This window comes from Canis lupus, chromosome 20 (assembly GCF_003254725.2).
Source record: "Canis lupus dingo isolate Sandy chromosome 20, ASM325472v2, whole genome shotgun sequence".
In the NCBI taxonomy this organism is placed as follows: Eukaryota; Metazoa; Chordata; class Mammalia; order Carnivora; family Canidae; genus Canis; species Canis lupus.
The window spans coordinates 40,328,189-40,351,322 of record NC_064262.1 but is presented as its reverse complement, the minus strand read 5'-3'; the positions used below and the strand labels follow the sequence as shown (position 1 = coordinate 40,351,322).

The following is a 23,134-nucleotide window of genomic DNA, read 5'->3' as shown; positions in this document are numbered from 1 at the left end:
CTGGGAAGCTTAGAGTCACTCTCTTGCAGGAGTCTTTAACGTTTGGGAACCCCCTCCTCAATCTGCTGTCGTCCTAATCCAGCTTTCCAGGACCCAGTCCACCTTAAAGCGGGCCTCTGGTAGCCTGGTGTTTGTATACAGGGAAAATGTGGAGGGTGTTAAAGCTGCAGGGACACTTGGACCTCAGTGGTAGCCCACACTGTCCCAGAGGGCAACCAGTCTGCTATAGGCTTTCTTAAAAGGGCCTTAGGGTCTTTGCACTTGTTCCTCCTGCGTTGGCAAACATCTCTTTGGCCCTTATGGGTTCCCTAAGGAATCACCGCCTGAGAGTAGTCTGAGGCACAGGCTTGGTCAGGAACTTCCTCCAGCCTTGCACAGGCTCCAGGGAGACCTCTTTTGCACAGTGCCTGGTCACCCTCTGTCTCCCCAACTAGATGGTCAACTGAGAAGGCCACTGCACAAGTCTTCCTCTTCTCATTGTGCCTGGCATGTAGTAAGCAATTAATGATTATTTGCTGAATGACTGGACTGAAACCATGTGTGTTTTCACCTGCCTAGGCACGCAGGCAGACACAAACCCTCCAGATCCTTGTAGCAAAAGGTTCCTAACAGTGGAAAAGCACCCAGAGATTGCTAGTCCCTCAGACCAGGTATAGAGGATTTTGAATCAGGCCCAGGTCCCTGCGCTTGAGTACTAAGAAGTGCATCAATGGTTTCAAAGCTGTCAGTACTGCTCTGTGTGCAGTGCACCTACTCCCTACCCCCAGCAAGTCTCTAAGGTCCTCAAGGGCTGGAAGTGCAAACAGAGAACACACGGACTCCAGGAGATTTAGCTGTTTTTTATTGACACGGAGTCTAGGGTATCCCTAGCCTCCAGAAGCATGAGGTAGGTCCATGGGGCTTCCTTACAGCTCACACCTTTCCTGGGTCCTCCTTAAGAGTGACAGTCCGGTTGAAGACAAGCTGGATGGCAGAGGGGGAAGAATTATCAAGCCAGAACCAGGCTATGAGGACCAGACCTCACCAGACCCTACCCTCACCCCATTCCAGAGGAGCTGATAGTTAGGACACTCGGGTTCTCAATAACTTTCTGACTTTGGGTAGGGGACTAGATGGCTCTGGACCTCTACTTTATAGAGATTATAACAACGACTATGCCTGACCCCTATACCTTGAGTAAGAAAAGCAGGGTCCAAAATTTTGTGCATGGATCTCTGAACCTGTTTCCTCATCAGTAAAATATGAACCCCATCTCAGGTGGTAAGGATTAAATAATGGAATGTTGGCAGAGCAGTTAGCACAGTAAATGGCAGCCACCACTGTCACTGTTGTGCAAAGGTCAGACAGGTAAATTCAAGCACCTGTCCCTGGCAGCTGTCTGGATCCAAGGAGAAGTAGCCAAGCCGCTCAAACTGGAACTTGTCAAAGGGCTTTGCCAGGGCCACAGAGCAGTCCACTAACGCTGCCTCCACCACTTGTAGCGATGCCTGTGGGCAAGGAATTCAGGTGGGCATCCACCCAGGGAGACCCACCACCCTCCACCTTACACCCTAATGAGCCTACTGGGTTCAGGTCACTTAAGAATCCACCAGGCACCTCAGCAGGATCCTCAGGGTTCTTGTGCTGAAATCTGCAGCCAGAAGGAAGATCAGACTCTAGCTAAGTAGCCATAGCAGGCAATGCCCATCTTATATCTCCCTATACCCCAGCTCTGTTCACTCACAGTCGCTCATAAAGGCGAATCTCACAAGTCAGAGGCTGTGACACCCAGTGAATAAAGGCCTTGGGCTTTTCTGCAGCATCTGCTCGTCTACAGGTCACCTCCAGGCTCTCTACACAGCCACTGGGGCCCTGGAAGTCAAGGGGCCTACAATTAGACCTAGGGACCACTACTAGGACTGCAGGCTGCATGCACCCAGATCTTCCCCGCAGCAGGCATTGAAGGAGGAAGGCTACAGCCTGCTCTCACCTTGACAACATGCTGCAGCTCGATGACGTAGCCTGTATGCCTCAGGCCCACAGGCTGGCCCCACGCCAGGCGCTTATAGCCTGGCTCTGGCTCCTAGAGGTAGGAAGTGGTGTGGACACAAGACTGCATGGGCCAAACAGGTACAAGAGGCTTCTCCCCCACCCCCATGTCTGGCAGGCGCTGGTTCATCTGAAGTAGGAAGTAGGTGGACTGACAGAAGAGATGAGATCTCAGGACTGGGCTCAGCATCAAATAGGACCCTTCACACCCCCACTTACCTCTTTAAAGTCAGTCCTTTCAATGAAGATCATGGATCCAAAGGGAATCTGATGGAAGCCCTTGGTCTCATCAGCTGGGAAGTTGGGAACCTGGATGTCTAAGGACTATAGCAGGAGATAGGTGTCTGAGTTACACTAGGCACTGGGATCCCCATACCCAGACCTAAGTACACCCCCACAACATATCACACGTGGAGGCACACCTACCTTGGTAGAAGGAAAGTTGGTGATGATGACCTGTAATGGCTCCAGCACAGCCATGGCCCGTGGGGCTGTGTCATTCAGCACATCACGCACACAGGCTTCTAGCAGATGGGGTTCCATTGTGGTCTGTGCCACTGTCACACCCACCTATCATGAAAGATCAGCATCACTCACAGCCAAAACCACACACTGCTTTGCTCAGCCCTCACCTGCTCACCCAGCCCACTGGGCTATACCCGAGCACAGAAGTTGTTGATGGCCTCAGGCGGAAAGCCCCGCCGTCGTAAGGCTGTGAGTGTGAAGAGCCGTGGGTCGTCCCAGTCCCTGTAGGCAAGAAGGTGGTGAGAAAGCCTTTGGCAGTATACACCACTAGTTACTTCCAACCTTCAGCGAGGCAAACAATCACACCTACCGCACAGCACCAGCTGCCACAAGCTGGAGAATCTTCCTCTTAGACACAACAGCATAGTGAAGGTTGAGACGACCATACTCCCACTGAACAGGGCAATAGACATCCAATGCATTGCACAGCCAGAAGTAGGAAGAGCGTCTGGGGTAGGAGGGTAGAGTCAGGTCTGGTCACCTCAGACCAGAGAGACACCACAGGAAGGGCTACTGGAATCCCACTGGCCCTACCCACCCCGTGGGCCCAGCTCCCTCACCGGGCCTGGAATTCCTTGGTGCAGAGTGAGTGGGTGATGTGCTCGATGGAGTCACAGAGGCAGTGTGTGTAGTCATAGGTGGGATAGATGCACCTGCAGGGCATAGGCAATGGGCCCCACCATCCAGACCCACCATCCCACTCTACAACTCCACAGCCCCACCCCATGCTCACACCCACCAGGTGTCCCCTGTGCGATGGTGTGGTGTATACTTGACTCGATAGGCCACAGGGTCCATCTTGCCATCCTCCATCACCAGCTTCATCCGCAGTGTGGCCTCACCCTCCGCAAACTTGCCCTTGCGCATTGCCTGACAGGAGCAAGGGCTCAGGCTGCCTCTCAGCACAGGGGCATCTCCTCCTTAGCACTCTGGCCCACCCAGATCCAAATACCCCTCCAGAACCCCACCTCAAAGAGCAGCAGTGACTCCTCTATTGGACGGTCTCTCCAGGGTGAGGGCAATGAGTTATGCCCCTTGAGTTCCTCTCCTCGCTGGTGGCACACATAGGCCTGGCCCCTAAGTGGAAGAAGTGTGAGTACCCAGGATGGCTATGTCCTGGGCAGCCTACCTGGCTCTACAGGATGGCCCTGGCCTCACCTATGGATGAGCTCCACAGCCCAGGCATACAGCTGGTCAAAATAGTCAGAGGCATATGTAACCTTGTAAGGAGTGTAACCTGGGGCAGAAAAAGACAATATGAGTACCAGTTAGCAACACCCAATGCAAGCCATAGCCCAAGAGGCCCACTGACCCAGGTCTTTCTTCCCAGGCCTTGCCCAGCCCATACCCAGCCAGGTCACCATGTCACAGATGGCAGTGAAGAACTTTGCTTCCTCTTTCTCAGGATTGGTGTCATCAAAGCGCAGAAAACAGATCCCATTGTTGGCCTAGGAGAGTCACAGAATCTGTGAGCTCTCACATCATCAGCTCCCAGAGTCCAACTCACCGAACTCAGACATTCTCAGAGCTCTCCCATGTCAGAATTGAAAATGCCTTTAGAAATTTCACTCATCTTTCTATATCTAAATGCCTTTACACCAACTTCAAACATCCTCTTTCTAAGCCTGAGGGGTTGCACTGGGCATTTCACCAGAGTTGAACTCACTACCTAGAGCTTTATCCCAATGAGCCAAATGAATTCCTAGCCTCATATCACATATGTGATTCCCCTCCTGGCCTCTGGGCATGTGTCTGATCTGGGCACATCATAGGAGCAGCAGGAAAGGCAGGGACACCTTTTTGGTATCCAGTCTTGGGAGTAACAAGGCATCACCCTGATTGTCACATCCCTACACACTCACCTTGGCATAGCCGAAGTTGAAATTGATGGCTTTGGCATGTCCTATGTGCAGGATTCCATTGGGTTCTGGCGGGAACCGAGTACGTACCTGAGATAAAGGAAATGGGAACAGGGGAATTAAGCCAGAACTGACTCCCCTAAAGGAATAGATGCTCCTTTGCAGGGAGGCCACAGTGATAGGATAGATGGAGAAGTATGAAGGCAGCCCAGGCCCCCTGCCGTGTTGACAGCACTAACTTGCCTGACAGTACTTCCACACACCTGTCCTCCAGTGATCTCCAGGTGCTGCTTCAGTAGATCCATGGTATGTGGAGTGGTCACATAGCCTGGGGTCTTGTAGTTCTCACCTGCCAGGGCCAGAATAAGCCTGAGGACTAGGCTGCAGCCCAAGGCTCCCTACCCTGGCTGTAAGAGTTGCTATCAAGATCTTACCCTCCCCCGGGGTTTTGATCTGCCAGCTCACCAGGCTTGTGGAACTTAAGTGCTTCCCCTCGAAGCTGCTCAATCAGAGACAGGGTCTGGTCTGCAGCCTCACCTATGAAGAACAGAACAAGGAAAACTTATCCTCTGAATACACCTATCCCATCCAGCTCAGGGAGGTACCTCTTGGTACTACCTATATTCCACAACCAGAAGAGAGCCAAGCAGGTCCCTCTTTCCCTAACTTCCGAGACAAGAGATACTGAGCCAGACTCCTCAGTTTCCTCATGCTAGTCTCTAGGTAATGGGAACAAAGGAAACACCAAGAATTGCAGTTTGGCAGAAGGCAGGGTGATGAGTAAGCTAACGGCCTGAGGAGACTGGGCTATAAAAACCCATCAGGTGAAAAGCCCAGAAGTCAGGAAGCTGAATGTGGCAGGGACCTCAAGCCTCTCACCATTCTCCATCAGGACCTTTGCTGTCCTCTGGTCTTTTTCTTCTGGCCGAGCTTTTGATACCTGAGAGAAGCCCAAAAGTTGGGTCAGGGTCCTGCGATCACTGGGGTCAGATATTCCCTTCCCCAGTCTGAAGTCTCACCCCACCACACTTCATCCCCAGGGATACAGTACCATACTGAGCCCCACCTTGGGTTTCTTCTCCAGATCAGTCTCAGTCTTGGGACCCAGAAGGTGAAGAACCTGAGCAGAAACCAGAGTCAGGGCTGAGACAGGAGTGTTCTGTTTCAAGGAACGCCTGATTGATGCCCCCTACCCACCTAAGGGCTTCCTGGCTTGTCTACCAACACTGCCTTGAAGAACCTACCTAGCCCATCCCACTTCTGCTCCTCACATGGTTCTACTGGCCTCAAAGTCTCTTTCCCCTCTGAGAGTCCAAAAGCTGATAAGAAAACAGGTAACAAAAACTGCCACTTACAGAAAAGTACTGTGGGCTTAGCATCAAGATAACAAACTACCTCAGTCATCAGCCTTTTGTGATTCTATGCCATCATCTGAGATGAAGGCCATATCGTCTCTATTTACAAGATGAGGAAACTGAGGTTAAGAAGAAAGCAACTCACCCGAAAACAGGCATAATCCAGAGGCTCCAGCCTTTTACTACTCACCAAGGTGCTGCCCTCCATACTAGGCTCTGTTCTCCCTTGTCAAAATATGGACAGGGTGTCTTCCCCTCCTGCCCCCATTTATCCCTCAGTGGACTCTAGGCACTGTGCATGGCAGAATTTTTGCCTGCTTTACTTCAAGAAGTTACCTACCTGCATGTCCACTTCGTGCTTGATCATTTTGCCATCTGCCCACTTGAGCACAGCTCGAGCCTCTCCTAGAAACATGGGCACAAGGAGCTGCAGAAGAGCCAAGAAGGATACTTCCTACTCTTTCCCGAGAAAAAGTCCTGGCTGACCTCAAGAACCAGAGCCTGGGCCTAGCGAGACCACTTTAAAAATGCTCCTATTCTGACACCTGGGTGGCTGAGCGGTTGAGCGTCTTCCTTGGGCTCAGGGTATGATCCCAGGTTGGGGAATCAAGTCCCTCATTGAGCTCCCAGTGAGGACCCTGCTTCTCCGTCTTTCTATGTCTCTGCCTCTCTTCTGTATCTCTCATGAATGAATGAATGAATGAATGAACAAATAAATAAATCTTTTTTTTTTTTTTTAATGCTTCTATTGCTCCTTCTCCTCTCTCTCTCACTTATGCCCTCCCCTAAAAGGCATGACCAGGGAGGGAGAACAACATAGACCTCTGCCCCCAGGCCCTCCTCACCCATCAGCAGTCCCATGTTGAAACGATAACGCTCCTCCAGGAGCTGGGGACGGTGGCGATTTATGGCAGCCTCCACCTGCAGAAAGCCAAACCATGTGGTTCAGAACAATTGTCCTTCAGAAATGCTCTAGGGACCCACACACTCACCCTGTCTTCCTGGGTGGAGAAGCTGAGCCACTCCTTTCCAGGGTCAGTAGTAAAGAGGTACCCGATGTCTAAGAAAAGACTCACAGCCTCCTCAATCTGCTCTGGGGTCACCATGACACCCACTCCACATTCCTGCTCAAAGTCCTCGGTGTTGATGGGGTCCAGGGGATGACTTCGCACATATTCAAGGGCAGCTAAGAAAGGAGAATCAACGAGTGGAATCTCAGCTCCAAGACAAGGCCCTAACCCCATGAAACCCCTGTCACAGTTTGGCCTCCTGAGAGGTTGACTGGCCTCCTCAGAGGTTGAGCCTTACACCATCCTAGAGAAGCCTTGAGACAATAGGAAAGAATCCTGTTCCGAGAGAGGCTCTCCCTCAGACCTACACAGTTCCCCAGTCTCACCAGAGGAGGCCTCTCCACCCTTCATTGCCAGGACCTGGGTTTAGAGAGGAGTGCAGTAGGAGCATATGGAGAGACACTGGGGGACTTGGCAGAAAGGGCAGATAGAGGTCTTGGCTGAAGAGAGGAGTTGGAGGTGGAAGTGGCAGGGCAGTCAGGGATCTTACCACTCAGCTGGAGCTCCGTGTGGATCTTCTTATTGGCTATGTAGCTCACAAGGAAAGAGAGACGCCGGGGATCCCTTAGTCGGGATGCCAAGCCATACAGCAGGGTCCCGGTAGCTTTGTCAATGGTGGAGCCCAGAGTCTGCTGTGCCTGAGGTCCAAGGGGTCAGGAGAGAAGCCCACGCCCAGTAAGAAAAGCGAGTCAGACAAAGTTGGTAGATTGGGATCGGGATCAGACTCGGGATCGGGACCTAGCACCGCACTGGAGCACAGTCCGCAGCCAGGACCAAGGGCAGAGGGACTCGCACCTGGGTTGCCGCCTCGCGCAGCTGCGCGCTCAGAGCCGTGTTCTTGAGCGTCTCCCTGGCCTTATGTTCGCTCAGGCCAAGGCCAGTGAAGAGTGACAGGGAGTCCAGAGCCGCCATTGTTGGGACACCGGAAACCGAAAGAAAACTTTGGGGCCAATCTGCACGTTGGTAGTAGGCCACTGACCAATAGAAGAGCGAAACCGCCAGGAAAGCCAATGGTGGCCTTCCTGGAAGGAAGGGGCGGGCTAGCCGGGCTCGTCGGCGCCATTTAAAGAACAGAGGCCGCCCACTCCGGCCTTTCCGGGCGCTTCACTTCCGTCTTCGTGCCTCCGATCTCTTGAAGAAGCGCAGTGGTAGTGGGCGGCAGAACCTCAGGGGGTATTTGCCGCGGACGGAGGGAAGGTGTTCAGCATAGAAGCAGGAAACCTTCGGACCATGCCAGTTCTGTTATTGGGAGCAACTGCGAGTTCCTATTACGGTTCTGACGTCACAGCTTTGGAGTAGTCATGGAAACAGTTGAGAAAAACCAACCAACCAACCCTCCCTGAGCTCCGGGAAATCCGTTCAAGATTCCAGGGGAAGGGATCCCTGGGTGGCGCAGCGGTTTGGCGCCTGCCTTTGGCCCAGGGCGCGATCCTGGAGACCGGGGATTGAATCCCACATCGGGCTCCCGGCGCATGGAGCCTGCTTCTCCCTCTGCCTGTGTCTCTGCCTCTCTCTCTCTCTGTGTGACTATCATAAATAAATAAAAAAATTAAAAAAAAAAAAAGATTCCAGGGGAAATGCGGTAAAGACTCCAGCACACATAATGTGCCTAATGGCAGATAGAGGGGCTCCATAAGTCCAGTACTTTTAGGCGCCCACCTAGACACACCTGACCAGGAGACAGAGGGGTTTGGGCCAGGAAGGACCTCCGAGATGCTCGGTTATGATGTGGTTTAAAATCTGACACACTTACCCTCCCTTGCCAAAGCATGCAAATGTCACAAAGACCACAAGCAAATTAGACCTAGAAATCCATCTGCAAATATTTGACAAGATATTTTATTTAAGTTGGGGTTTGGTGGGGCAGAGGAGATTCGGTCTTCATGATGAAGCCTATTGTGCTTGGGGAAATCTCCCCAGTCTCATTGGACTTTCAGGACCTGCTGAGAATCGGGGTATAACAGAACAATCTGTATTCTTTGTGGAACTGGAACTGCTGGGATGGTGAGGAGATCCCAAAATTTGGGATTTGAACTCAGGCTATTTGAGGCTTTGGTGTCACTGATACTTGTGGACCTTCAAGAACTGGGCAGAATACTGATTGCAATCCATTCACATTGTGTCCTGCTTTGTGTCCTGCATATCCCACTAATGACCAAATTCCACATGATGACAACATCCAGGTTCTGCCCAGTGCCACACGCTGCATCGATATCTAAATCCGGTCCTGACTCTTGGTCCCCATGGCTCCAGCCTGATGTCCAGCCCAGGCAATGCCAGGTGCAGGCACTGAGCGGGGGGGATGCAGTCCAGTGGTGCCATGGAGAGGCACCAAGCAGAGCCTCAGCCACACCACTTCTGTGCTGAGTCCACAGCTGCAGGTACCTAGCCCACAACAAAGGTACTTATGAGCACGGTGCCTGCCACATCCACTATCCCCTCTGTACTTGATCCCACTGAAGGATTTATTACAGCACCATCACCACCTATAGATCTTGTGATGGCTCCCTCAATGAAGTCATAGCCTGCATCACCTTTTCTGGTTCTCTCATGGTGCCTACCCTGGGAATGCTGTGGCTCCATATCACAAGATGAGGCAGTAGCCCCACCAGTGTGGCAGGCTAGCCAGCCCTCTGGAGCCCTATGACTTGCACAGAATAGAACCTTTAAATTTTATGGCCCAGCCCAGGGGCTGGCTTGCTTATTACATGGGTCCTTGGCACTACTTCAAGGAAAATCAAGAAAAAGATGATCAAGGAGAAAACCAAGCAGTGGTCAGCAAGGCCCAGCTGTGGCATGGGAAGAAACTGGGCCCAGGGGCTGACCAGACAGAGACAGTAGAGGCCACAGTGCAGATGCCACAGAAAGGTTATATGGCAGACACAACAGCAGCAGGCTGTGGTCAGGGGCGGACAAAGGGCCTGGATTAGTGCATCCAGTACAAGCAGACCACCAGGTGCTAGACATTTGGGGCTGTGCAGTAAACTTCCAGCACAATCCTGTTGCAGCCCATACCTAGAAGGCCTTCTAACAGTATGCTAGCACCAGCATTCAGCTTGGCAATTTTACCATTTCTGCAGGTTCTCACACCCATCTCTCCAGGCTCCACTCCATAGCCAGCAACCCTACACTGCCCTTGTGCCATGTTCCCATAAGAAAAAGCCAACACTGGTCACAAGGGTAGCTTTCTGCAGGAGCTCCCTCTGCTCACTGCCCTCTCTAACTCCAACTGAGCTAAGGTGTACTAGCAGGGCCTACATGCTAAGCTTCTTGTAAGACTGGCCCCAGAGACTTGGAGCAAGGATGGATCTACAGGGCTGCCAATATCCTGCACCATCTCTACCTACCTTCTACTCTTTCTGACTTATCTAAATACTCACCTCATCAGTACTTCTGCTCCCCATCTCCTCTGGCTGGAGACACCCACCCTTACCCTCAAGCAACTGGACAGAGGAGGAGGCAGCATTATCCATAAAAAGAGGTGAGGAGAGCAGCCCCAGTGGCCCAGTGGTTTGGTGCTGCCTTCAGTCCAGGGTGTGATCCTGAAGACCTAAGATCAAGTCCCACGTTGGGCTCCCTGCATGACGCCTGCTTCTCCCTCTGCCTGTGTCTCTGCCTCTCTGTTTCTCATTAATAAATAAATAAAAATCTTTAAAAAAAAAAAAAAAGAGGTGAGGAAGTTTCTCATAAGATTTGCCCTTGCTGGGATCCCTGGGTGGTGCAGCGGTTTGGCGCCTGCCTTTGGCCCAGGGTGTGATCCTGGAGACCCGGGATCGAGTCCCACATCGGGCTCCCAGTGCATGGAGCCTGCTTCTCCCTCTGCCTGTGTCTCTGCCTCTCTCTCTCTGTGTGACTATCATAAAAAAAATAAAAATAAAAATAAAAGATTTGCCCTTGCTATTGGATGCCTGGGTGGCTCAGCAGCTAGGTGCCTGCTTTTGGCTCAGGTCGTGATCCTGGGGTCCAGGATCAAGTCCTGCATCAGGCTTGCTGTAGGGAGCCTGCTTCTCCCTCTGCCTATGTCTATGTCTCTCTCTCTTCTGTCTCTCATGAATAAATAAATCTTAAAAAAAAAATTTTCCCTTGATATGTGTATGTGCAAGGTAACAGAGGCTCTGAGATTAGGACAAGACTGCAGACCCACGATGGGTGAACAGCCTGGGGCAAAGTCCAGGAGCCAAGGTCTCAAAGACTCGAAGAAATGGCCTAGCAGGACACTGCACCTTCCATTCCACACAATGGCAGCCAAGACGAGCTCTGGGCTTGCTGCCTGTCCTCTTTTTGGAGCAGGATCTTTCTCCCCAGAGCATTTCTTTCTGCTCTGTTCTCCACTAAGGGATCCAGATGGTGCTCAGACTACAGCAAGAAAGACTTGATACTAGGAAAGGAGAAAGACAGTACTCCAGTGCTTCCTGTTCCCCAGCAAGTCCTCCATGACCTGCTGTCTGGCTGTCAGCCGCAGGCTACTCCAGTGCATACACCTTTTACCCCAGCCTCTGAAGCCTCATGGGGTATGCATCCATTCTTTAGGTGTGAAGTATTGATAATGATGTCAAACATAGCTGCCTCCACGTGAGACCCAGAACTGGTGGGATCAAAGGACGGCAGGTAGGCCTCAGAAAGATGATGGCTTCGTGACCCACAGGGGCTGAGGTAGGATCCCACAATCTTTCCTCAGACAGAGCACTTTCAGGGTCTTTAGTGTGCACGTGCACACACACACGAACACACCCTCTAGATGATGGGTAAAGGTGTCCACAGCACCTGGTGCATCACACTCACTAGGTCTGCTTATTTATCATTTATTTTTAAAATATATTTAAACAGCAGCAATCACTTCCAAAATGCAAAAAAAAAATTACAATTTTTAAGAATAAAATTATAACGTTTATGATGCGAGTCAGAAAGAATTGAAGGTACAACTGAGAATCAAATCACCGCAGCACTGAGGGGTGGCTGGAGAAGCCAAGACCCATGGTTTGGGAGGGTCAAGCTGACAAGAGGGCCCAACCTGTGAGGTTCCCACCTCAATCATACCCCCAACCCAAACTGATGAAGCCAGTGTCCTCTGGGTTAGAGAAAGAGAAGCGGCAAAGAGCTGGCCCTTTGTCAGGGATTCCCCAAACCCAGTCCCCACCCCACCCCACCAGCCAGGGACCTGCTAATCGACCTCCTCCATGTTGCTGTAGGTGGGGGCTGGGCGGTCCACAGAGGGGGCGAAGCGTTCAGGGGCTGTCCGCGTGGGGGCCACCTCGGGGGCCTGGCCAGGGCCTAGTCCCTGCAACAGAATATGAGGACAGGGGTTGGGGGCTGCCCGGTATGCTGCCTGGCATCCCGGGGGTGCTGGCTCAGAGTCCCGGCACCCAAGGGAGGGCCCCAAGGCAGGCGCAGACAGCAGCGGCGTTGAGACAGAGAGACAAGATTGGGCCTGAACAGTCTCACTTTATTAACACTTTAAATACAGGAAGCTGCTTGGGCAGGGCTAAGCCCCAGGCCAAGGATCAGAGCAGCAGGACAAACGGACAGACAGCTGGACGGATACCCACCCTAGGATGCTCTGCCCCTGCAGGAACCACATTCCCCACCCTCTTCCACCAGATGCACACACTGAGGCCCAAGCCCAGAGTTGGTCCCCACCACAGAGGCAGGCATTGCCCGGTAGGCAGGCAGGTGGGCCAGCTCACAGCAGCTGCCTGCGAGCTCATCTCCAGCAACTCTGGGATACCAGAGGATAGAACATGTTGAGCACGAGGGCCACCAAAGCTGCCACGGTGCCCAGAACAAAGTACCGGAGACAGCCCTCATCTGATGTGGTAGGGCCACGTGGTGGGGGGCCCACCCAGTCTTGGGGCCCCCAGGGACCCAGGGGCACAGGCCCCTCGGGTACCGGTTCCTCCTCGGCCTCCAGCTCCCGCCAAATCCGGGAAGCCTACAGTGTGCGGAAACGGCCATCAGCACCTGGGGCAGGGGGTAGGGAGGGACCCGGTGTTCCCAAGACCCCTGGCCATGAAGTCCCACCCATGGTGACTGGCAATAACCCCTGACACAACCCAAGTCAAGCAGCTGGGAGGTGGGCAGATGGGAGCCAAGTGGGCGATTCTCAGGGTTGTCCAGACAGAGCACCAAGGCAGGCGAATCTTGACAGCATTTTGGCCCCGTCAAGAAGCTTCCCAATTGACATGCAGCTTCCCACAGGGGTTGGCCAAAGGAGGGAGGAGATAGTTAGCTGGCCAGCTTTTTTTTTTTTTTTTTTTTTTTTGCCAGCTTTTTAACCCAGGCCTCCCACAGAGGAGCTCATAGAGGATAGAACTGCCAACCCGAGTAATCTGGCTCCCTCCCACCCATGTCCAGATAGACTGTGACTGTCTTCTATCAGGATTCCTCTGCATCTGACCAGAAAGGGCTCAAGGGAGGAGAGGACAGCAAAGAAGAAACCAGTCAAGAGATACAGCTGTGCCCACCAACCAGAACTATGGCTCTCTACATCAGTAAGGGACAGAAGAACCCGAGGGCTCAGCAGGGATAGACGCTCACCTCAGAGAAGGTGGCGGCCACCCTAGCCCAGGCTGGGTCTGTGGGCTGGCTGGCATGTGAGGAAGGTGCATGGGGAAGCTGGGAGAATGTAAGGTACAGTCTATCTATGACAACCTACCCAGTGAGATTCAAAGCAACTACTTAGCCTGTGCCAAGAGAATGCCTATATGTATGCCAACAGCAATGTGCTGGTGTGTGTGCACCTTTATAAGTGTCACTACAGCACGGGAATCCCTCCAGTTAGGACTCTGATGTAAGAGGATCACGAATCCCAAGACTCCAGGGACCTATGGCTGGAGGAGAAAAGGCTGTGCCCCACCCCATCCCATCTGTGAGTTGAGCTCCCTAGCCTGTGAAGCCTCTCCCATGCCTCACCTGGCTGGCAGCAGCCTCAGCTGCAGGGCCTAGGTCTGGGTGGTGCTCAGAGTGACCTGCCCTGGGGGGCCTCTCCACAGGAGAGTTTCGCCGACGGTAGAAGAGTACATAGGCATAACGCGTCACGACCTGGCTCTCGTCTACTGTTGTCACCGTGCTGTCATCAAACAAGCGCCAGCCTACAGCGAGGTGGGAAGAGTGTGAACATAACCTGCACCACCACCCATACCGCCTATCCTGCTGGCTGCGTGTGCCCTCACCCACGTCGCTGCGCTGGCTGCTGCGGTCATTGGGTAGACGCGCACAGGCAGTGTAGTGGCCGCCAATCATGCCTCCGTAGTGGTTGATGACAGCATACAGGTCGTAGCTAGGCAGCTGTTCCTCTTTCTGACCGATGCAGAACTTGCTCAGGTCCAGATTCCTGTGGTCCCAGCCACAGAAACGTGAGACAGTCAATAAGTACCCAGGATGCTACACCCGCCACGACCAGACCACAGGGACCAGGGCTCATGGCTCACCGAACAGGGAACTCCACCAAGTCATTGATCTTGTCACGCCAGATGAAACTCCGAAAGGAGAAGCGCTTGAGCTGAACAATAAGTACGTTAGGAAGGCGCCATAGCAACAGTTGCTTGGAGGCCTCTCGGTGTTGTTTACACTGTGGGCAGTACCTGGTAGAAGACCAGAGGTGGGGTCAAGGCCAGCAAATCTCCACTCTACCCAGCCCACTCCCTGCCTGCTGCCCTGTCCTCACCAAGCCTCCTCCGGTGCCAGCACCTCAGGCCGAGTGAAGAGGTTCAGGCACTGGTCCAGAGTGAAGTGGCCAGCACGGGCAGCCTCACCAGCAGACCCTGGATCCTCAGCACATTCCAGCTCCTTGGAGGCTACCAACACAAACTCCTGTAGACGCTCATTGTTTCGCCAGACTAGAGCCAGACTACAGTCCTCACCCAGCTCCAGGGGGGTGTCTCCTAGAAATGGGCAGGGAGAGGGGTCACGTAGCTGCGGGAGTGGCCAGCCCAGGCCACCCCGTGGCTCCCACCCATAGCCTCAGACACCTTTGTCCTCTAGCCGCTGCTCTCGGTTAGATGCATCAATTTTATAGATGAAGAACTGGGGTGTGTGGGAGTTCATGGCTTCACTTGGATGCTGATATCCGGGCACAGCAGCTGTGAAGAAACATAAAATCAGAGCTCTCCTACCTACTGGGACCTAAATAAGCTTCCCCCAACCTCCCCTACCCCAGCCGCAGAGCCTTTTAGCAGACTCTTACCTTCGGGCCGAGACACCCTCTCACCAGCAGGCAAGGAGCCAACTTCAACAGGCCCACTGGCCAGCACCTCAGAAGAAACGCCACTGGTGCTGGGCACAGGGCCCCGGTCAGGGGCCGCCCATGCCCGAGGGACCCCTGTGTCCCCCTCAGCCACAGGGGTCACCAACTGGAGCTCAGGCGGCTGAATCGGGTCCCTCTCACTGTCCCCAGCCTCCAGGGAGCTAGTGGAGAGCAACGTAGTGCAGCCAGGGCCCTGGGACTCCAAGGCCATGCGGCCAGGCTGGAAGGGTGGCTGGAATACACTCACAGAGTACCTGGCAACAGGCAGCAAGGCAAGTAAGAATCCTGACAAGCCTACCTGACATCTCTGCTCCCCCAACTACCCCACCCTAATCCAACCACTGGGCACTCACCGGGCATAGCCCTCTAGCAGCTGAGCAAGACGAGCGTAAATGAGACGTGAGGCAGGTACACTGACCAGAAATGGGTAGCCAATATTCTCAGGGCGGCAGAGACCCTTGTGGTCAGGCCAGTGGGTTTTCTGGCAGAGCCTGGAGGGAAGGGGGAACTAAGAATAGGGCCAAGGCCCCACTTCTTTATGACTCTCCACTGGGGGCTAGCCTCTGTCCTTAGGAACTGCATGTGCCAGCCCTACCCCCTACCCCAACCCTTAAAAGTCAGACTCTTGCAGAGTAGAATGATAAGCAAGGGGTTTTAAATATGTGCCTTTATGTGGAGAGGAGGTAGGATGGCAAGTGAAACATGGACAGCAGGGTTTGGGAGGGGGAGACCACAGGGTCCTCACTGGTTGCAGTAGCCCACGCGGTAGCACCGAGTACAACGCTTCAGCTTCTCATCTTCTGACTGCTGCTTCCGCTGGCAGGCTGCACACTTGGAGATGGGGATGCTGGGCACCTGGGGGCGCTAGGGTGGGTTGTTTGGCTCAGCAAGGCCAGCTCCGGTGAACATGCCCCTGTTCCACAGGGCCCTGTGTCATCAGGTTGGTCCTCACTTACCTGCTGCACCTCTAGCACCACCACCCGTTCCTTAGCCAACTCTGGGGATAGCAGCTCAAAGCAGAGGAGTGTGTCAGATGGGGACACGGTGTCCAATGAGTGGGAGGGCAGGAACACACGGTGGAAACGATTCTTTATCACCTGGGGGGCAGAGAACACACAGATCCTATGTGAGGACGAACCCTTTCTCTAGCCCTGACTCAGGGCACAACAAGGAGGCATGGCCCTGAACTTGGATCTGGGCAGCAGAGGGGAGACTGTGGCCTTAAAGCATCATATGCCTCTGCTGGCACCAGCTTCAGTGCCCAACAAAATAAGCAGCCTGGTGCATCAGAGAGTCTGAAAGCTGGGAGTGGGAAAGGTACCTACCAGACCAGCACTCCATACCTAAGGCCTCTACTCTATCAATCAGTGGGGCCCTGCTGAGACTGCAACATGGCTGTTATGGTGGGGCCATATCTGAGGAGGCTCCTTCCTACTTTTATCCCCAAAGACAGCACTTCTAGGCCAGAAGCTAGGAATCTTTGTGAAAGACTAGCACACAGATCTGGGATAATATGAGGGAGCAGCAGGATAGAGGGAGAACCACAGCTGCTAGAAAGCTCCAGCTCCTTGTATGAAGATGGAAAAGCAGCTGAGGGTCCCCACCAAAGGGGGAGTAAACCCTGACGATGGCAACCTGGAGAACTGAGGGCACTTTTGTTACACAACCCAAATACCTGGCTTCAACCGTGCCTAAACCCCTAACATACCAGTGGGTTTTGTGGAGTCACATGTACATAGGTGTATAGGTATGAATTCAGACGTATGTGTTCACATGGGTTTGTGTTGAAAGCACGTATATATATCTGTGTGCCTAAGACTCTAGGGAAGGACAGATGTACCTCAGCCAGACGCAGGTTCTCAGGCTTCACGTGGACACTCTGAGAGAGGGAGTCCAACACTTCACTTGCGCTGGAGTTCTCCTTGCTGATGCTCACCAGAAACTGGTAACAAAAGTAGAGTCCATGGAGGAGGTGGACCAGGGTCTCTGGGACGCCCAGAAATAGGAGCCCACTTCTCTCACCTTGATAGGCTTGCTGTGGGGCTCCCGGGCAAAATAGAAGACGGGGAGAACCTTCTGCTTCTGTGGCAAGGGTACCGGCAGGTAGAGGAATGGGTCGAAAGTGATGGAGACCTGGGATACACAAGTGGCACCAGGTGGCTGCACAGGGAGTGAGGGATGGGATGCTACACCCAGGGGGCCCAACCCAGGTACTCAGATGGCTCTAGGGCCTCAGTATTCTCAACTCTCAGGCTTGAGAATACTGTACAGACTAGGACGGCCACCAGGAGAGAATACTCCCTCTTTCTGGCAATTGAGGCCTTGCTCAGCCTCGCCACGTATCAATTTGTCTCTCACCTGTACCCTAAATGTCTTTCCAATCTTACCCATACCCCGGCCCCACCATATAAGCTGGCTTTGAACCCAAACACCCCTTTTATCTCAGTTAGGAGAGCCATCTAGCCTGACCTCCGCAGCCCACAAAGAAGCTGAAGACCTCCCTGTCAGTCTCTTTGCTCAAACAACATCTTGAGATGTACATGCCCCCACCTACAAATTAACCAGGCTATCTAGACCAAGCTAGGGGCATCTTTCCAGGGAAGCCCTTCACACCTTGGCACACACAGGGCACACCAGCTTCGACTTATACTGCCCCTGAAATAGGTCTACGATGAAAGAGTCATTCCGCATCTTATGCCGCTGCCATGCTTCTTCAGCCACCACCTGAGGAGCAGAGTGGTGAGGATCAAGGAGACCCAGGGACTGGGATATGCATGAGATATGCCCACCTCTGCCCACAATCCTGACCTCATCAGGCCGCCCATCCGAGTCCACAGTCTCTGTGTATGGCTTGTTCTGAATGCGATTCAGGTCTTCATGCAGCCCATCCAGCAAGAAAGCCATGAACTCCTGGGCATCATGCTGTGCATAGCCTGTGAACTGGCTGGCCTTGCTCGCCACAATGGCCTGGATACAGGGGCCAAGTGTGAGCACGGAGCCCCAAAACCCACCACATACCCAGCTGGCTAGCCTTCCCCACCCTATCTAGCCAGGGTGGGAGTGGCCACAGATCACCTTCAACTTGGAAGGCTGGAAGGCATGGTGAGTGCCCTTCCATAGCGCCCGGAGCAGCACAGCAAAGCCAATGGCCAGACGCCCACCAGTCCCCAATGGGTTGTTGTAGTTGATCTCAGTCTCAAAGGAGCGGTCTAGGGACAGCAGCCAAGTAGAAGTGTGAGCGGGGAAAGACATCCCCTCTGCCCACAGCCCCTGGCTCCTGGTCCTGCTCTCACCATGGAAGAAGTCACGGAGCTCCCGAGTGTTAGACAAAGACTGAATAACACTGTTCATGAAGCAAGTGTTGCCTAGGTTGACAAGGCCAGTGAAGCCTGGCAGACACACCTTCTTCTCTTCCTCCTCCTCTTCCTCCACACTGTCTCCACTCACTGGGCTATGGGGCATTGGAGGCACCATACATGTGGGCTTGGGCTGTAGGAGCAAGGAGGGGCATGAAAGAGTAGCCCTGAGGCTCTCCAGCCTTTACCCTTGGCCCTCCCCACCCCAGGATTCTCACCGAGGCCAGGTGTGGCTCTGGCTTTGGGGCTACATGCTCCATGGGCGTACGGGCAGCCACACCATCCAACCCCGTGTCCTCAGACCGAGGCTTGGGTTTTTCCTTCTCCACAGCCCGAGCTTCCTCCTGTCCTGTGAGGGGGTGAGGGGTGCCTCCTGGTGGTGCTGAATCCAGAGGGGTTGGACCTGTCGGCACGGCAACCTTTGCACCACCCACTGCACCTTAAAAAGGGGGAATGAGGGGGCTGGTGGTTAGCAGCATGTGGCAGGGGTTGGGGGTCCGGGTTATGAAGGCTGGACAATGAAGGGAGCTCGTGTGCAGACCTCGTGCAGCTGGGGCCTCCAGGCCCCCCCAGCGCTGACTTTGCCGCTTACGGAGGCAGATGTCAATGCGAGAGGCGGTGAAGCAGAAGGTGCACTGCTCAGGTTCAATCAGGTTCCTGTGGGGAAAGGCTGAACTCAGGGACTTAGGTGAAGTAGGTGTCGGGCTAGCTGGGCCAGGGAGACTGAGCCCAGGGTGGGACAAGGCACAGTGCTTGGGGGCCGAGAACCACCCACCTGAGCTTCACCTGCCAACGGAAGAGGGTGTGGGGCCCACAGCCCGGGTGTAGTCTCAGGAAGTTTCCATCCCTGCAGAAGCAGACCAGGGAAAGGGCAGTAGGAAGGGTAGGGAAAAAGAGCATGAGATACACTGTCCTGCCTGAAGTGTACCCTCTGCCCCAGCTCCTGCCTACCCACCCACCTGGTCTGGAAGATAAGTGTGAAGTCCTGCTCGCGGAAAAGCACTCGAGAGGTGTCCCTGCGGATTTCTTTCACGTACACGTGCACCACCACGGAATCTGGCCCCTTCTCATATGAGTCATTCTTGACAAATGCCAGGTTCACCATGGATTCCGGCTCTACGTTGAGACCACAGCTCAGCACCACCCAGGACAGGTTCCAGCCCACTGCTGTTCTATTCCCTATCCACCCACCAACCTTGCAACCCAACCTAGGGCTCTGCCTGCCCACCCCTAGCCCCACCTTTACCATCCACCAAGGTTACAGCATCTGCTGCCACTGCCATCTCCTCTTTGGAACGGTCACCTTTCTCAGGGTCTCTGCTCCGGGACATGGCTGGGGAGACTGGGTCATTCCTGGGAGACACAGTCTTTTCTCCTGTCAAGAGTGCTAGATTCTCCTCTGAGCCCAAGAGGCAGGTCTGGGGGTTCAATGGTGGTACCCGGAGCTGTTCCTCAGCTTCTGCCTATTTGTGGCAAGATTGTGGGCAGGATCAGCTGCAGGTCTGGCAGGTGGCCCCCCACTGCTGACCATCTCCCAACTCTCCCCTCTCCCAGCTCCCACAGGTACCCCACTCTCACCTGGGTGGCTGTCTCAGCCAAGAAGGGGGGGGCATCACCCCGGGGTCCAGGCCCATCTCTGGACCCTTCCCCCTCTGGCCCTCTGCGGAGATGCACAGCCCTCTTGGCGCTGGGGCCTGCCTGGGCCCCGGGGCCAGCCCCTGCGCCTACCTCACCACGGCCCTGGGCCCGCTTCTGGTTCCGGGCCTCCTGTTTAGCCCGACGGGGCTCAGGGCCTGGCTCCAGAGCAATGGGAGATGGCTCCTGCCCATTCTCCTGGCACCGCAGCCCTGGTACCACCTCCTGGGTCCCTAGAGGTTTCTTCTATCAAAGATACAGCAGTCAGGCCCTGTCAACTACACTGGTTATCCCTACCCTACTCTGCTGTGGAACTTACCAGAAGAGAGGGCCATGTGAGCAGAGGCACCTTCTTGGGCAGTGCCAGCTGCAGGAGGCCACCTTTACGAGCTTGTACTTTGGTGCAAGAACTTTCTATTTCAGCGTAGAAAACACCACCCCACTGCCGACCACCTGGAGACAGAGTAGGGGCAGTGAGCTAGGGTGGGAAATATCAGAGGATTCAAATACACCACTGGGCTCAGGGCAGATGGACATACCTGGAAGCCGCACCACGCAGTCTGTGTCCGTGAAAGCAGCATCCACTTCCTCCAGCCGCAGGGGACCTGCTCCCACACGCAGCTTGACAATCACCTCATCTGCACTCTGCCTCCAATCAAGCAACAACTCTGTAGGAGTACCAATGAGACTATGAGGGTCTCCATAAGCTCCTGATGGAGATAAACAGGTGCCAGAGACCCAGCCCTAACAGAACTGCTCCAGATGAAGGCATTATAGCCCCAGTGTTTCCTCCCCACCCCCAGCAATCTAGCACCCAAAAGGCCTATTTATTACTCACCCTCTTTGGCCTGCTCCTCCCGAGAAGATGCCGACCCTGACAACAAAGAACCGGGAAATGATGATGGGGAGGTAGTCTCCAAGACCCTACCACTCCACCAAGCACCATCTTCAGGATCTCAGCCAGGTACCTAGACTTAAAGCTGAGACTCTACCAAGCCTGCTCTGAGTCCTTCTCTCAGTATCAGACCAAAACAGAAGGAACAGTAAAAATGTCATCTCTCAACCCTTAGTCTGCATGCTCAACAGGGTGGAGGAGGAGACCACAAGTACTGTGGGAATATCACAATCACCTCTCCTAGGATCTCCATCCTTGCTCTCCTGGTTTGCTCGATCCTTCTGCTTCTTCTTACTGGTGGCCTCCTCCAATCCTGGGGGACCCCTCCTTGGGCCTGTGGCGCTGGCCCCACCAGACATCTTGAGCCGCTTGGTCGACAGCCAGAGTGCCCCGGGGTCGGTAACGGCGTCTGGGTCAGGGCTGCGGCGCTTTCTTCCTGGCCCAGCTATCTTGGCAACTCTTTGGGGCCAAATTCTCCAACAAGGAACCGACAGCCTAATGAAAAGGGACCAGTGATCACCACCAAGGCCCAACAATTTGCTCCTCAGTCACAGCCAGGGCTCAGCAACCCCAGAATATGACTAAGCCTATAGAACACTATCTCTCCATCACCTAATGTAACCCTGGACACTCTCAGACTATTCTGAAGGAATAAACAATACAAGTAGCAACAACTTCTGGCAGAGACTCCTAAATGCCTGCCATACAGACCCACAAAGATAGGAGCCTTACTGAGGAGGCGCCAGGTCAAGGCAGCCATAGCCTGGAACCTGTCTCCTCAACCAATCTGGAGAGAAGCCATGGCTCCAACCCACAGGGCTGGCACTCTGAGCAGGGTGCTCACTTTTCTTCACTCTCACTGGCTGCTTAGTCACCACCCAAGAAGTAGGAGGTGGAGGAGGAAGGCAGAAAGGAGAAGACGATCAAACAGCAAAGGGACCAGGCTCTGTGGCTCAAGACAGGCTCAGCCCAGGTGCTATCATTGCCCAGGCAAGGTCCTGGTGTTAAGATACTCCACCTGTCACCTGCCAACTCCCACCCTCCTCGAATTTATTCCTATGCACGGTTTGGTTTTTCTTCCCACATCCCAGAAGACATTTTCCTCTCCAACTGCTATCCCAAGCAGAAAAGGGCCTGCAAAAGCTGGGGAGAAAAGAGTAGCTGTCACACTACCCTTTCAGCAGCAATCTTGCCCCAGAGCCAAGGCAGGACGAGCATCCAGTTTGAGAATGAAGCCGACATCATCCCCTTCTTTTCCAGGTCCACTCACTCATCAGCACTGGGCTAGAGACTTTCTATTCAGTTTCCCACAGACCCATCAGTAGATTCTGGACTGTTTTTCCATCCAAAATAAAGTTTTCAAAATTGAGACAACAGTGGGGATGAACTATGAATCCAGGACCCGTTGCAGCCTGACCCGAAATGGTAGTAAATATTGACTACTTTGTGTTCCCCAAGGTGTGTGTGTGGTGGAGGGTTAGAGGGACGTTCTTCTATGGGGGACTAGGAGGTTGGATCTTTAATGACGACAGATCCATAGCTGGGGGGGGGGGGGGCACCCTCCGCCTCTGCACCAGGCCTCTGCTTAAGGTCGCGTCCCTCCCACTTCTCCTGGGGATACCGAGACAAGAAAGGGGCTGTCTAGAGACCATTCCGACCTATCCTGCTGCACGGGGTTACTGACTAGAGACCAGCGCCCCGGCAGGGCTGCGGCTCAGCTCCAGCCTCCAAACCCTGGGCCCGCCACCACCTCCTCCAGGAAGCCGCCTTCGTTAGCCGCCAGCCCTCTCGGAGGCAGGAGGCCGACCCCGGGGGTAGAGTAACGGCCCCGCCTGCATCGGTGGGCCCGGCACGCCGCGGGGCTCGAGGGGTCGAGGCTGGCACGGCCCGTGACCTTGAACAGGCAGCCCGGGGCTCGCGTCGCGGCCTTCCCGGCTCCAGCCAGACAGGCCAGTGGCGGCCCGTCCCACTCACCGAGCGAGGCCGCCGCCGCCAGCCCTCTTAGGGCCCTGGCAACCCGCTCTCGGTTCCGGTTCCGGCGTCTGGTCGGTTCCGGTTCCGGCGCGCCCCTCCCCCGTCCCGTCGCCGCTGCCGCCGCCTCGGCCGCTTGTTTTGTTTCGACTTCTAGTTAAGGCCGCGGGTGGCGAAGCGCCTAGCTAGTGACGCACT

The 23,134-nt window shown here is 54.3% G+C and overlaps 2 protein-coding genes across 29 annotated transcripts; both read right to left on the bottom strand.

The window, feature by feature from the left end:
* Positions 1–819: 819 nt before the first annotated feature.
* QARS1 (glutaminyl-tRNA synthetase 1) lies at positions 820–8,413 on the bottom strand. 4 transcript variants are annotated; one of them, XM_049097980.1, is made up of 24 exons: positions 7,633–8,413; positions 7,328–7,475; positions 6,760–6,953; positions 6,613–6,688; positions 6,108–6,172; positions 5,479–5,532; positions 5,292–5,352; positions 4,847–4,949; positions 4,676–4,781; positions 4,416–4,502; positions 3,902–4,001; positions 3,712–3,790; positions 3,522–3,630; positions 3,293–3,423; positions 3,114–3,206; positions 2,864–3,001; positions 2,688–2,775; positions 2,455–2,598; positions 2,248–2,352; positions 1,970–2,062; positions 1,724–1,851; positions 1,564–1,630; positions 1,362–1,487; positions 820–963 (listed from the first exon to the last, which is right to left on the bottom strand). In XM_049097980.1, the coding sequence occupies exons 1-24, from the start codon at positions 7,747–7,749 to the stop codon at positions 913–915; spliced, it is 2,463 nt and encodes an 820-aa protein (XP_048953937.1). In that variant the 5' UTR covers positions 7,750–8,413; the 3' UTR covers positions 820–912. The 4 variants fall into 4 exon arrangements, with proteins under 4 accessions (XP_048953937.1, XP_048953939.1, XP_025311569.1 ...); XM_049097982.1 differs by having other exon boundaries at positions 4,676–4,761; positions 4,878–4,949; XM_025455784.3 differs by having other exon boundaries at positions 6,844–6,953.
* Positions 8,414–11,623: 3,210 nt separating this feature from the next.
* Positions 11,624–23,125, bottom strand: USP19 (ubiquitin specific peptidase 19). Of its 25 annotated transcripts, none has more exons than XM_025455817.3 (27): positions 22,940–23,124; positions 21,201–21,460; positions 20,909–20,944; positions 20,610–20,738; positions 20,390–20,523; positions 20,014–20,316; positions 19,676–19,898; positions 19,395–19,551; positions 19,211–19,282; positions 18,977–19,092; positions 18,654–18,868; positions 18,373–18,568; positions 18,155–18,288; positions 17,888–18,046; positions 17,693–17,803; positions 17,102–17,212; positions 16,920–17,021; positions 16,036–16,176; positions 15,825–15,943; positions 15,433–15,570; positions 15,020–15,333; positions 14,805–14,915; positions 14,501–14,717; positions 14,265–14,417; positions 14,007–14,167; positions 13,747–13,925; positions 11,624–12,115 (listed from the first exon to the last, which is right to left on the bottom strand). In XM_025455817.3, the coding sequence occupies exons 2-27, from the start codon at positions 21,322–21,324 to the stop codon at positions 11,999–12,001; spliced, it is 3,972 nt and encodes a 1,323-aa protein (XP_025311602.1). In that variant the 5' UTR covers positions 21,325–21,460; positions 22,940–23,124; the 3' UTR covers positions 11,624–11,998. The 25 variants fall into 25 exon arrangements, with proteins under 25 accessions (XP_025311602.1, XP_048953932.1, XP_025311605.1 ...); XM_049097975.1 differs by having other exon boundaries at positions 18,654–18,874; positions 20,014–20,313; XM_025455820.3 differs by having other exon boundaries at positions 19,682–19,898; positions 20,014–20,313.
* Between the last annotated feature and the right edge of the window lie 9 nt (positions 23,126–23,134).